Genomic DNA, 14,359 nt, shown 5'->3' with positions numbered 1-14,359 from the left:
ACTCCTATCCTATTATAAACTTTAAAATAACTTAAGAGATCTTAATAAAAAATAATATTATAGATGTTTTATTGCTTTCACAATTTAATAAAAAAATATTCAATATTCTTTTTAAATTTTCGATTGATTTAAGTTAAAAAAAAAACAAAAAACAAATGTATTATCAAGAGTTAGCTTGAAGGCTAGAATCAAATCACACGGTACCGTTTCACCAAACCATTAAGGGACCGTTTGGGAACGCGGCAGCGGCCGCGTTCCCAAAAAATTTGAAAATTTTTTGTTTTTTTTTTTTGCTAAAATTTAATATGGTTTGTACGTTTTGGATCGTTTTGATGTGCTGATATTAAAAATGATTTTTAAAAAATGAAAAAACATCGTTGGCATGCATTTTGGCACGAAAAGTTATTTGAAAAGCACCCGCAACCAAACACGCTCTAAGTACCCTCCCATGGTCTCCCTTTCTCTGCACTCTGCAGAGAAAACCCAGACCCAAAACTCCCAAAGAAGGGAAAAAATGGCTCCCAAGAAGAAGCCACAGAGAAGCAGCGGCAACAACAAAGCATCCTCTTCGAAATCAAAATCATCTTCTAATTCCGGTCCAAGGCTCCAGATTTCAGCCGAGAACGAGAACCGCCTACGCCGTCTCCTACTCAACTCCGCAACCACTCCGCCTCTACAAACCACCGTTACTGATAACACTAACTCTCTCTCTAAAGCACAAAAAGCTAAAAAGCTTAAGATTATTTATGAGAAACTCTCCTGTGAAGGCTTCTCTAATGATCATATTGAACTCGCTCTTTCTTCTCTCAAGGTAGTTATTTTTCCTGTTTGCTTTCTTCAAAAACGGTGCCGTTTTATGAAATTTTGTTTTTGGATAGGATAATGCGACATTTGAGACCGCGCTTGATTGGTTATGCTTGAATTTGGCTGGAAATGAGCTTCCTTTGAAGTTCTCTGGCGGAACTTCTCTCAATTCCGATCGAGGTGAATATTTTTTTTATAATTTTATTTAGGTATAATAATGGTCTAATTTATGATTTAATTATGTCTATATATGTGTGTATTTTTTGGAATGTTGTTGACGCATATTTTGTAGGGGCTGTCAGTGTGGTATCGACTGCCAGGGAAGGTTGGGTTCCTTATGTGGATTCGTCTAGAAGGGTTGAGGGTGAGGAGGAGGAGCAGCGAGTTTTGGTTAGAACCAAGGCGCGGTGGGATGAGGAGGATGGTGATGGTAATGTTCTTGATTTCCGCCAACCGTCGCAAGCGGATTGGATTAGGCAGTATGTAGAGCAACAGGAAGAGGTATGCATTAGGAGAGCTTTTTTTTGTTGCTTGTTATATTTTTATATACTTCTATTTTGTTCTTGAAAACAAGGAAAGTGATGGGGGATTTTAGTACTTTCATGGGTTTTGCCTACTTAACAATTTTGCTAACTGAAACTGATGGAAGGATCTAATTGAGAATCCATTGATATGCTGGGGACCTAATTGAGATGAAAAATAGGCTGGGACATTTTTGAGGTTTGCCCAACTTTGTTTTAATTTGTGTTTAAGGGTTAATCATGTACTTGTATGGTTCATGAAAATGTTGCTGATGGACAGTGCTTCAGGTTTGCTTTAGCTGCGTTGTTTTTTTTTTTCCTTTTCGAACTTCATTTGAGAAAAATTGTTGGAATACAGTCAATGAATCAGGAATTCTGTCGGTATTGTAAAATTTGCAGGAGGAATCTAAAACTTGGGAAGATGATTCAGTTGATGGAAGTTTCACCAACAAGGTCCATAATCCTTTTCCCTTTGTGTTTTAATGTTTTTCTTAAAGTACTATGACCAATGTTAACTTTTCTTATTTTGAGTAGAGGAATGTAAATGGCTAGTTATGTATGTCTGATTCGCATGCATATGCCCTCCCTTCCTCTCTCCTCTTGTCCATTCTCCCACGGGGTGGCTATGAGCTAAGGCTTGTTTTTATGTGGGTGACTAGGAATTACCAGTACATACTTATTTTGGAATATCTGTAGGTGGCAGTTTCTGGAGATGGTTGTTTTTTTGGCTGTTAGGTTGCCTTCTTAAGCAGTCTAACTTTATGAAAGCTGCTGAAAAGCTACTGAGATCATTGTGTTATTGACTATAAGTTGCAGGATGCTAACTTGAACATCTTGTGAAAGTTATATTCAAGTTAGGGCTGTACTGGTGCATTACCAAGGTGTTGAGTCTCTGATTTAAAAAATAAAAAATTTCAGTTCAGCCTACCTGTTTGGTTCCTGATGCTGTCATATGGAGACTGAGTCTGAACAGCTCCAATCAATAATCTTGAAATTTTAGCTCCAGTAGTGTATTACCAAGGTGGGGAATCTCTATATATTATAGTTTTTCCCTTTTGTGTTTGTAATGGTGTTTTTCTGGGGAAACTGTGTCTGTCTTTTTATGTTCTCAGGTGTGAAAATTACTGGTTCTGGCTAAACCTTAACTTGATGTGATGGGTTGTTTTCATGCTATTAATTTCTATTTTGATGATAACATGCTGGCTTCCTGGTTGTATAATGATTTTCATCTTACTAGTAAGTGAATTTCACACCAAGTTACTCTTTTGTCATTTAATATCATCATCATGATTCTAGCTTTAATTGCTTGCTCCAACAGTGTGCTTAATTAGTACACATGATGACTAGTCATATTATGTATATGGTATGCGATATTTAATTTTCAGAGAAAGAATATTTTGGAAGCTTACTTTGTTTGATTGGTGTTTATATCCTTTTGTCTATATTTTGATAGGATCCACAACCAAGAACTTGTGATGTTATTGCCAAAGAGTACCATGCAGTGCGTTTGGAAGCTACAAAGGCCAAGGAAAAAGGGGACAAGAAGAGCCAAGAACAGGCAGGCCATGCTATCCGCAAACTCAAGCAAGAAATGTCTGCTCTAGGTTAAATCTGTTTTTTTCTTGATATGTATGAAAACATGGTCATTGTTCTGATTTCCATTACCTGTATTGCATTCATTGATCAGGATTATCACTTGATCTCTTGGAACAAGATTTTGGGCATCAGCATGTTTCTGAGGACATGTTTTCTACTTCCACTCCTTGTGAGCACCTTGAGGCAATAACATCATTGGACGTGGAAGGTGATTCCACCATTGTTGAATCAATAGTTGATGAAAATGATTTGGAAAGTTCAAGCTCCATTGGTTTTCCATTGAATCCTGTTCCCTCTAGTGTGCCCCCTGAGGGAGAATTTGTCTCGGAAGAATCGGAAGATGTGGAGATTGGCGACTTCTTCATAGATGATACATTGTCTAATGATGCATCGTCTAATGATGCTTTACCTCCTGGAATATTGGAGTTACAGAAGAGGGAAAAAATGAGAGAGCTGTGTAGTGAGAAGAATTTAGAGAAATTAGAAGGTATTTGGAAGAAGGTACTGACGTCTGACATGTAGTAAACTTGTTAGGATAATATTACTGATGTTGGATCATAATGCCATACATGATACTTGGTCCAAAATTCATGCATGTACTTTTTTTCGAACCTCAGATCTCTTGGAGAATATCTACTATGCAGTGAATTCATTCATTTATCTTTTTGTTGGAACTGGATGATTTGAGGACAATTTGTGATGCATTAAAATTGTTGTTGTTTGTCCTAATGGATTCAAACACCAAACTTGGATCTAACGCCTACATGATAGTAGTTTAAATTTATTTATCTGTTTTTTTTTTAATCTCATTTCTCTTGGAGAACATCCACTATGAAATGAACCTGTAAAGGATCTTATTATTGGGTGATTTTGGCTGTAAAATATTTAATACAAAGTGCTTTCTACATAGCTGGTTTCTTTGATCTTAATGGATTTAAATTCCCATCATTCTCATTTCATTTGTTTTTGGGAAGATTATCCAGTGGCAATTACTATATGTTCTCCTCTGCTTCCTTTGTGTGGTTGTTTGATATACTTCTGTTGCAATTGTCATCTCTTCATCTGCTATTTTTTTGATGTAGTCAAAATGATTACAGGGGGACCCGCAAAAGATTCCTAAAGCTGTTCTTCACCAACTATGTCAAAAATCAGGCTGGGAAGCTCCAAAATTCAATAAAGTGCTTGAAAGGGAACTAGGTTTCTCTTATGCTGTTAGCATATTACGCAAAGCTAGTGGGAGGGGCAAGAGCAGAAAAGCTGGGGGGCTTATCAGCCTTCAACTTCCTGATCAGGATGGCACATTTGAATCTGCTGAGGTACTTTCCTCATATCCTGCCCTTATAATTCATATGCACAATTCATATCACTCTATGGGTCCATTCTGTGAACTTGGCGCAAGGCACAATTTAAGAAGTGAATTGTGAAGTGGTAATTTGGGAGATGCTTGAGTGTGTGTTTGGTAATGCGGTGCAAGTTGCTTTTCAAAAGTGCTTTTTAGTTGAGAATTTATCAAAATGATGTTTTTCAATTTTTTTATTTATTTTGACATTAGCACATCAAAATCATTGAAAAAAAACCAGTTTGAAAAGTATTTTGAAAAGTTGGTCCAACTAAAGAACAAACACTCATTGGAGAGTACTTATATGCCCGTTCCACTTTTAGAGTCCTCTATAAACCCTTTGCTTGGATCTTCCCTCACATGAATGTTCACCTCTCCAGGCTGTAGTCAAGGAATGCAATAATGTTGTCAAACCAAGTTTTCTGCGCAGGCCTAATTGTAATAGAATCTCACAAGGGAATAAAGAAAAGCTAATGTGTCTTCAGTTTCGATCAAGAATGAGATCCATGTGTTTTCTTAGCATCCTGGTGCAATAAATTTTGGATTCATTCTCCTCCACACCAACTGTTATGATTGAATTTTTTTCCAGCATCGCAATGATGTTAACCTTTTTTTTTGGGCATGGGTGCCTTCTTTTTGGTTCCTTTTGCAAAGTGCAAGTGGGAATGGGAGTGGAAATGTCAACACATGTCTGTTAATTTGCAATCTTTAATGAGTTTGGGGGTGCCTTTAGGATACCATACAACTATCAAAGGATTGAAAAGCGGTGTACAACAAGCAGGTTTTACAACTGCTATAATTGGTTTTTGGCCAAGGATTGAGGTGGGGTTGTGTTGCCCCTGATTCCAAAAGCTTTACCAATGGTGTCATGGGAAGCTGGGCTTCAATGCTCTTGATATTTTCTTGATAAGGAGACATTGGTAAAAGCAAGTCTGTGTGGTGCTGACACCTAGCTGGTTTGAACTAAAGATAGGAACATTTTATCTCCCTGAAAGGCCTTGAAATTATAAACTTCTATTTTGTTTTAAAAGCACATGCTACCATCATGCAATTATTATCCCGATGTATCCTTTCTCTCTCTCTCTCTCTCTCTGATGAGACCCCCCCTTTTCTCCTTGTGTTTTTTTCCTCCTCTCTTAGTTTGTATTTATTTTTTACTAGCACGTCTCTCTACCCATTGCCGCTTTCTTGTTTGTCTCTTCTTACAAGCTATGTGTGTAATTATAATTTAGCATATCTCACAAAAAAATGACAGCTCCCAATACTCAATTTTGATTTCCTTCTTAATGTATTCTGCTAAATTCTTACATGTATATGTATATATTCTTGCTGTATGATTTGACAGTTTATATTTCACACAGTAAAATTTGCTGCTGGGGTATTTCTAGATATATCCCAACATAATTAGTTTGGAAAATAACATAATTGGTTTATTCCCCTTTAAAAAATGTCCTAATCTGCCATTGGTTTTGGCTACTATGTGCATTTTCCGCCCTACACATGTGTGGTACTAATAGCAATCAAGTTTTTTTTTGTATTTGTCTCTAGTTGAAGAGAGTTTATAGCTAGCATCACATCAATCTGATTAGTGGAGATTTTTAAGGTTCAACTTTTGGTTGTCATCAGTTGTCTTGGCCCTGAAACTCTGGTGCTCATCATCTGGTTCCATCCACTCCCCCCACTCCCACATTCATCAAATTTAGGTTATAAAAAAAAATGATTACCCAGATAGAAAAGAAAAGGAAAATAAATAAATAAATTGGATGTTTAGATTGCTGTTATACATTTATATTTTGCAATTTATTTGGATTGCAGGATGCCCAGAACAGAGTTGCAGCATTTGCTCTTCATCAACTCTTTCCTGATCTTCCTATTCACCTAGCAATCATCAACCCGTACTCTTCTCTTGTTTTGCAGTGGAAACAAGGTAATTCTTTAAAATCTATGCCACAAAATTGAATTAATTGAAGTATTTTCTGTATTGGTGGGAGTTTTGAGCAATGCAATAATCTACAAATACTTATAGGGGAAACATCAAAAAGAGTGGAAGACAGTGTGGAGGATCGAAGGGCTGGTTTTGTGGATCTATTATTGAAGGCAGATGGTTCTAGTTCATCTGCTGTTGATGCTACAACTAGTTCTCAAGAAACTTTAAAAATTACCGATGTCGAAGAATCCAAGGATTCTGGTGCTGATGCAAAAGTAGAAAGTATGTTCTTTCTTGTTGTAGTAAATTTTGCAGTCAACATCCTTTACTGATTCACTGTCTTTTCAAATTTGATTTTTAATAAAAAAGGGTATCCTTTTTTATTTGGTTTACTCTACTGCTATTTTCAAACACAAATGGCTGAACATGTTTATTTATTATACTCTTCTTCTTTTTCCCTATTTATCATATTTCCATATATGTGGTCAAAGTCTTCTCCTACTAGTGAATATAAGGATAATGACACCCTGGAATAATGGTTAATATTTAGAAGGATTAAGCTAATCGTTAAATTCATGAAATGTTTTGGACAACATATGGCAAATTGTGAGTATGATTCAATGCTGAAGTTTATGTGGCAAATTGTGAGTATAAGTCAATAGAATGAAATTTGTACTTCTAGTTTGTTATCATTGGATTTTTTTTTATAATTTTTGACCATTGCATGTCTAGGAAAAAAATATGCTAAGGATGCAGAAAGTTCTTATTTGAGACAGGAGCAAGAGTCTAAAAGGAAATTGAAGAAATACAAGGTTGGTGTGTTTTGCTCTCCATTCCTTTTGTTTTGTTGTGTTTGTTGACTGCGATTCCTATTTTATATTTATACAAATATCAATGGATATGTCATGGTTTAGGCTAATGGTCAGTTGTTTTGTAATGGAACATAGTTTGTCTATTCCATTTGTTCTCTTTCCATTCACATCCCCCCCCCCCTCCTTTTTTTTTTAAAAGATTTTACTCCTTTGAATATCTGCTTCTTGAGGTGATCTCTCTCGTGTAACTCTATGCTTGTTTTAGGAAATGCTGTGCACTAGAGCTGCACTTCCTATTGCTGGATTGAAGGTTGATATTTTACAAATGCTGAAGGAGAATGATGTTCTTGTTGTTTGTGGAGAAACAGGTTCTGGAAAGACGACTCAGGTCTCATATTCCTTGCTACGATATATTCATTTACATCTTAAAAAAAACATTAGTCTGCACACAACTCCGTTCTTGTTTCCAGTCTTAATTAAAGAAAGAAGTCAGTGCACTTGAAAGGGTACTTTTTTATTTTGTTGATCTTCTTGCTTGGAAATGGTCATACCATGTGTTCCCTAACTCACCTTTATACAGGTCCCACAATTTATACTGGATGACATGATTGAGTCAGGTCATGGTGGAAACTGTAACATTATATGCACACAACCAAGAAGAATAGCGGTGGGTGCATGCTTTTATCCTCAACTGTATTCTTTTCTTAGATATATATCTTGTTTCATGCTATTGTTATTCCAAACTTATGGTGCGAATCAAACATCCATATTATTCTGTCTAGTTCACACAATCTCAGAAGGGTAAGTTATCATACTGGATGCAGCTATATATTTGTGTAATGTAGGAAAAGAGGAACAGGGGGTTGTACAATGAATGTTACCGGAGAAAACAAGTTTTCTATAAGATTAATTAGGATCTAGAAGATAAGATCTAAGGTTGTGTTTTCGTAAGAGTGGACCATTGAGAAGTTTCCATGGCTGTCCTCAGAGAGAATTGTGATAATTGAACAGGGAGAGTTCCCTGTTTGATATGGTCATTGGGTGCTTATAAATGGAGACTAAACTCCCATGGGCAATAAGAGCGTTTCATGTTTCCCTCGAGCTATTGGATCAGTGGGAAAGCTAGAATGCCAAGGACTAGTTAAGTGATGATAATTTGTCAAGAATAGATTGTTTGTGAGGTGGTGTGAACAGTAGGCAGGGGATACATTTTCATATTACCTTTGAATTTCTAGATGTCAAGATTGAGCAAAAATCCATCCTTTCCTCAATGGCAATACAGACGCAATGCATGTGAATGAATATGATGTGCTGTCTTTGTGGTTATTTGGGGTTTTTGGATGTAATGGAACTAAAAAACTACTCCTTTTCCAAGAAATTATTGTGGGACAGGACCCTTTTTATAGCTTTTTTATGGTGCTTTGCTTTTGGGTTGTTTCCAGAAGTGTCTTTAGCTAATATCCTGTGAAATTGATTGCTTTCATTTGGTAGTTCTTTCCCTTACCTTTCTTTCTTTTTTTTTATTTAGTATGATACCTTATCTCCCTCATGTAACATTTTTCTTCTTTTTGGTGCTTTGCATCTGGGGTGTTTCCAGGAGTGTCTTTAGCTAATATCTGGTGAATTGATTGCTTTCATTTGGTAGTTCTTTCCCTTACCTGTCTTTCCTTCTTTCTTCCCCTTTTCTTTTCCTTTTTAATTTAGGATGATACCTTATCTCCTTCATGTAACATTTTTCTTCTTTACTTCTTTTAATCTTTTTCATGAGAAAACTATAAAGTGAAAATCCCATGATTGGGAGCCTCCAGATCCTTGATGAGCCCTGTTACTTTATTTGGTGACTTTACAATGAAGGTTTCTTCGGTCCCTAGTCATGTTGATGCAGTCCAAAGAAAAGAAGAATCAGAGTTTCTATCCCTTTAGCTGTAATTTAGTAAATTGAAAAGTTTTTATTTTGGTAGATTTCAAGGACCCCCCTGAGGTTTTGTGAGGTGTCTCAATTATTCACTGAATTTTTTTTTCTCGCCCCCCACCAAACATTAAGAATTGTTTGGATTACATCCATTTGTCAGTTACAGTTAAGGTAACTTATGAAATGAGCCTGACTAATTTCCCGGAATGGTGAATTACAAATTCTCTCCTTTTGAGGTTTGGTGGTTGTTACAACTTTTTTCACCTACACTTGCAAATGGTTGTCATCTCATGCTTATAATGAAATACTAATCCAGTAAAGCTCATTTGGTACCATTGTTATTATTTTCTGCTTCTCTGATTGTATTAGGGAATTGCATGTAAGCCCTATGTACTTGTTATCTACAATTTGTGATGCTGCATTACCATGTAGGCTATATCTGTCGCTGAAAGAGTTGCTGATGAGCGTTGTGAACCTTCTCCTGGTGCAGTTGGTTCTTTGGTTGGCTATCAAGTTCGGCTTGATAGCGCAAGGTCTTAATCTGCCTTGTCTATTTTTTCTGTTTTTAATTATTTTATGAATGCACTAACAAGAAACTCATACCTCTGGCCTCATTTCTTTGGATGCTATCAAATTGTTGTATTTAATTACTTTGTTTCAAAGCCTCTCACCACATATGCATACATACTATCGAAATTATCATTTGTTTTCAAGATTCAATTGAAATATCAAACTAGGATTTTTATTAATAAAAAATTCTGTAAATATGCCAATTCATGTCTTGTTATTGCTCTTGAAAAGTGTCTAGTTTTTATTTGCTTTTGAGATAAGAGAAGCTAATGGGAAGCGTTTGTTTGTTTGTTTGTTGGTTGCTCTCTCTCTCTCTCTCTCTTCTGTGTTTGTGTGTGTCCGTTTGGGTTGTAAATGGTTTGCTGTGCCTGGGTTTTTAGGCAAAAGTGACACTGAACAGAAGTATTGAATTCCAAGTGAGGAAAACCAAACCAAATGAAAGAAAAAACTGAATACAACCAAATAAAGTTTTCTTTTTGGTTCTGCTTGGCTTTATAGGTTTGGACTAGAATATTTGCAGTTCATGTTCGTTTAGATACCCTACAATGCCTAGTCAATTGGGGCTATATGAATATGATAAGCCTAACCAAGTTGACTCATTATTTTACTTATAGATTCACAAAAGCAAAGCCATAGCTTCCTGAAAGATGCTTAATATTTCTTAAATATGGATATAATCTGATACTCCTATTTGCACAAAATGACGTCAGTTATGATTCTCCTGTTGCTTACATATTCACCTAAACTCACACTTAAAGCTACACAATTTAAGTACCACATTATTATATTATCAAAAAAAAAAAAGTTCCACATTATTATTAAATTTGTGTTTACATATTGATTTAAGTTTTAAACAATTGTGCACGATGATCTATGTCACAGATGCTTCTGAGATTCTCCTAATATTATATTGAATATTTACTATTGATATTGATTTTTTTTTCTCATGCTTTATTTTCTCAGGAATGAAAAAACAAAACTTCTCTTTTGTACAACAGGCATTCTTCTAAGGAAGCTTGCGGTATGCCCATTATTTAACTTAACTCTGTTGAATCTGTGGTTCTTAAGCTTGTCCCAAATAATGTTTCACCAACAAATAATTAGAGGCCAACTTCTTTGTTTTTCTGGAAGTAGTATATTATAAGAATTATTTAGGATTAATTATTGGTGATATGAAAGATCTTCAAGTATCGAGGACAAGTGTTTATTGCTTTGCGTATTAGAAAAAAATATTTGGCACTGCATTTTCATATGCATGGCATTATCTGATTATGGATCTTATAAATTGCAGGGGGATAGGAGTTTGAGTGGAATAACACATGTCATAGTTGATGAAGTGCATGAACGATCTCTTTTGGTGAGTGAAGTTTAACGTAGTTTTGGTAGTTTAATTTCTTGATCTCCTGGATTTTGAAAAGTAGTTTCTTTTGGATTCCTTCTGTTTTAGCACTCTTACTCATGCATGTGGTGTTCCTCTTCAGTGCTATTTTCATCAAGTTAGTTCCCTACACAGAATTGAATTATAAGGTAGTTTGGTTGCATGTTGTTGGAAGCACTGATTTTTTGTATGCAGAAGGCATATATAGTTGGCTAGGCAAGTTTGTAAATGTTAATAGCATATACAATACCCCACATGTTGTCATTCAAAATGTCACCAGGCTTACTAGTGGATGCCATTGATGCAATATGACTAGATTTATCATGTCCATTATTCACTGCGATTCACAATGTAGGCATTACTTGAATTTTAAGATTCCTCTGTTACTAGCCTTCTCAATTCCTCATCTGATATTGGAAAACTCTGATATGTGGGACTCATCATCCTGTTCGTTTGGATTGTGAATGTGTTGCTATTGGTTCATGTGATCCAGGATTCAGACACATGTCTAGGTGGGATCACCACTTTGTTAACATGGCTCTACAGTCTAAACACTCCAGTAACCTGTGCATGATGCTTTGATGCTATGCTGACCTGTTTTGTTGACATTCATGTGATTGCTGTGTTATGAAAAATGTGATGCTTATGAGCCTTTTCTAATTTGCTTTCATAGTGTTTGATAATTGATGTTTTGGAAACCTTAGCTGGGAGCATATTTAATATCTAGAAAAGGAAAACTGAAGGAGCAATTTGTTATCACGATTTGCTCAACATGGGTTAGATTCACATCTTTACAATTTTTTTTCCCTCTTTTTCCTGAAGCATTTCTACTGCTGCTAATTCTGAGAAGTGCCTAATCAGTACTGGTTTCTTTATTTTCTATTTTATTTGTTTACTTAGTTTGTAATAGACAGGGGCCTGTTCCCGGCTAAAGGCAGTTATATCAGAAGAACCAAAAGTTGAATTAAACAAAATTAATCACTCTTTTCCTGTGACAGGGTGATTTTCTACTCATTGTTTTGAAGAACCTGATTGAGAAGCAATCTTCACAAGACACACCAAAACTTAAAGTTATTCTTATGTATGTTTGTTCATTTTCAGTTTTCTCTTAGCACTTCTGTTTTTCTATAATCTTGCATGTGTTCTTATTTATTCAATCACTTTGTTCAGGTCTGCCACAGTAGATTCAAATTTATTTTCGAGGTACTTTGGACAATGCCCTGTACTTACTGCTCAAGGCCGTACACATCCCGTGACAAATTACTTTCTTGAGGATATATATGAATACATCAATTATAACCTGGCTTCAGATGCTCCAGCTGCTTTAAGATACGAAACATCTGCATTTGATAAGGTGCTTAAACATTTTTATTCCAGAATGTGGTTGTTGTTTTCATATTGTTTTGCTGCTTTATTCTATTTAATTTCCCCTAATCTATGGTTTGATCTTTGTTTTTTCTGAAATGTTCCATATTGTGCATATGCACATAGTAATTCAGTCATCATGACCATGTATACCTCTCTCTCAACTTCTTTCTATTCATCTGTTACTCTTTTTGGGATCTGAAAAAGGAACAAAAACTGAGAGCAGAGGAGATGCCCAATGGGCAGGTTGCTGGGTGTGTTGCAAATAATATATACCCATATTTCATAGTGAAGACCCATAATTTTTACTAATCACTTAATGATGAAGATTTTTCAGTTTTTATCATTGCAGCATAAGGGAAGTATGATAGAAAGAAGCTAGTAATGTATATTTTTTCAACTTAGGTAATGTATATTATTGCATAATGTGGTTGGGTCATTGATGAAGATCATGATTGCTTGGCGAGTAGGATACTGACATGGATTGTCTGCTTTAATCTATTCCATTCAGTCATTCACTTTGTGTGTTTGTGTGTGTAATTTTGTTTGATCATCACGACCTTTTCCCATCTCCTACCCCCGCCCTTAACAGTGTCAGGTCTTCAAAGTCAGCTAACATGTTTCTTAAAAATGTAGATAACTCAGCTGTATAGTGATAGTGATTCTGTACTGTAGCGTACTATTGGAAGTTGAACCTCATTAAAATAACAGTACAACCAACAATGAATACCCTACAACTGCAATAGCAATAAGCAGGGAAGCAAGCAGATGAATCCATCACATTTGTCTGGTTGAAGCAAAGAGGAATAAACCATGCCTACATTTTAACTCTAGTTTTCTTAAAATGGTGTAATTTATGTTGCACTGGGTTTTGCATTCTCATCTTATGTATGGTTAAATGGTTTAAAATTTTGTAACAATTTAATTTGCTCCCTATTAATGACTTTATTGTTATTTAAGCTGATTTTAGCTTGTCATGTGCATGACACCTGCAGAGTGGTCCTGTAGATAACCACAGAGGGAAGAAGAATCTAGTTTTATCTGCATGGGGTGATGATTCTCAGCTTTCAGAAGACTGTATTAACCCCCATTATATTTCAACTAGCTACCAAACTTACAGTGAGCAAACACAAAAGAATTTGGTAAAGTGCCAGTTCTGTGTAGTGGCTTAGAGTTCAGTCCATTTAGTTTGATGCTCTTTTGCTTGCTGAATGCTCAATCTTTTTTACAGAAAAGATTGAATGAAGAAATCATTGATTATGACCTTCTTGAAGACTTGATGTGTTATGTTGATGAAACATGTGGTGAGGGTGCCATACTCATCTTTTTGCCTGTAAGTCTGTTCAATATTTTTCTTTCATCAACAACTGAGTGGCTTGTCTTATTCTCTTGAAGAACTGTCATTCTTATACAATTTGTGCTCTATAACAGGGCGTGTCTGAAATTTATATGCTACTCGATAGGTTGGTTGCTTCTTATCGATTTGGAGGACCATCTTCTGATTGGGTTCTTCCTTTGCATTCATCTATAGCATCAAAGGACCAAAAAAAGGTGTTTCTATGGCCTCCTGAAAACATACGCAAGGTAACTTAAAGCCAGTTATTTTTGTTCGGTCATATTCAGGTTTGGGTTCATAAGCTGTCTCCACCCTAAATTATGATATTGTAAAATTACAATGTTCATTTCTTAGACTGGCAGGGGCCTTAAGACATGGCATTCATATGTTCATATATTCCTATAACACAGGCAAATCATAAATGATATAAAATATAACAAAAGGCAGATATACGAATCAAATAATAGAAAAATAACAACTTTTATAACTTGAATATATCAAGCATGAAGGTTTGAATGGTATGCCAAAAGCTTGTTTTACAAATAGGAAGAGAAAGAAACAAGAGGTCAAATGACTCATTTCTTAAGTTGTTGCTTTATACTTGGTAAAATTAGGGATCTCAAACTCTGAAGCTTTTAAAGTGGCTGACTGATGGGATACCTGGAGGTTGATCCAAACTAAACCCTAAAATTTTGGTCACTCTGGGTTAAAATTTAGAGCTGTGATCCTGTTTTTCAGCTGGGTTAGGCTGGTGGGTTGACTTTGCAATTGTTGCCTCCATTGTTTGTAGCAAATGAGA

General features: G+C 35.7%; 1 protein-coding gene across 4 annotated transcripts in view; it reads left to right on the top strand.

The window, feature by feature from the left end:
• Window positions 1–447: 447 nt before the first annotated feature.
• The window catches only part of LOC133699256 (DExH-box ATP-dependent RNA helicase DExH7, chloroplastic), a 33,258-nt gene continuing 19,346 nt past the window's right edge, over window positions 448–14,359 (top strand). For 2 of the 4 annotated variants that reach the window (XM_062122436.1, XM_062122437.1), the window contains exons 1-20: window positions 448–811; window positions 879–984; window positions 1,097–1,305; window positions 1,725–1,778; window positions 2,779–2,929; window positions 3,013–3,422; window positions 4,019–4,237; window positions 6,076–6,187; window positions 6,287–6,469; window positions 6,920–6,999; window positions 7,265–7,387; window positions 7,580–7,666; window positions 9,344–9,444; window positions 10,445–10,502; window positions 10,773–10,838; window positions 11,858–11,940; window positions 12,030–12,213; window positions 13,220–13,366; window positions 13,456–13,557; window positions 13,656–13,808. In XM_062122436.1, the coding sequence (XP_061978420.1) occupies window positions 449–811; window positions 879–984; window positions 1,097–1,305; window positions 1,725–1,778; window positions 2,779–2,929; window positions 3,013–3,422; window positions 4,019–4,237; window positions 6,076–6,187; window positions 6,287–6,469; window positions 6,920–6,999; window positions 7,265–7,387; window positions 7,580–7,666; window positions 9,344–9,444; window positions 10,445–10,502; window positions 10,773–10,838; window positions 11,858–11,940; window positions 12,030–12,213; window positions 13,220–13,366; window positions 13,456–13,557; window positions 13,656–13,808 (2,991 nt within the window). In that variant the 5' untranslated portion in view covers window position 448. Of the gene's footprint in view, window positions 812–878; window positions 985–1,096; window positions 1,306–1,724; window positions 1,779–2,778; window positions 2,930–3,012; window positions 3,423–4,018; window positions 4,238–6,075; window positions 6,188–6,286; window positions 6,470–6,919; window positions 7,000–7,264; window positions 7,388–7,579; window positions 7,667–9,343; window positions 9,445–10,444; window positions 10,503–10,772; window positions 10,839–11,857; window positions 11,941–12,029; window positions 12,214–13,219; window positions 13,367–13,455; window positions 13,558–13,655; window positions 13,809–14,359 lie in introns of those variants that run through there. The other 2 variants (XM_062122439.1, XM_062122440.1) reach the window with 2 other exon arrangements.

Source organism: Populus nigra, chromosome 7, assembly GCF_951802175.1.
Source record: "Populus nigra chromosome 7, ddPopNigr1.1, whole genome shotgun sequence".
Taxonomy (NCBI): Eukaryota; Viridiplantae; Streptophyta; class Magnoliopsida; order Malpighiales; family Salicaceae; genus Populus; species Populus nigra.
This window is presented reverse-complemented; position numbering and strand designations above follow the sequence as displayed.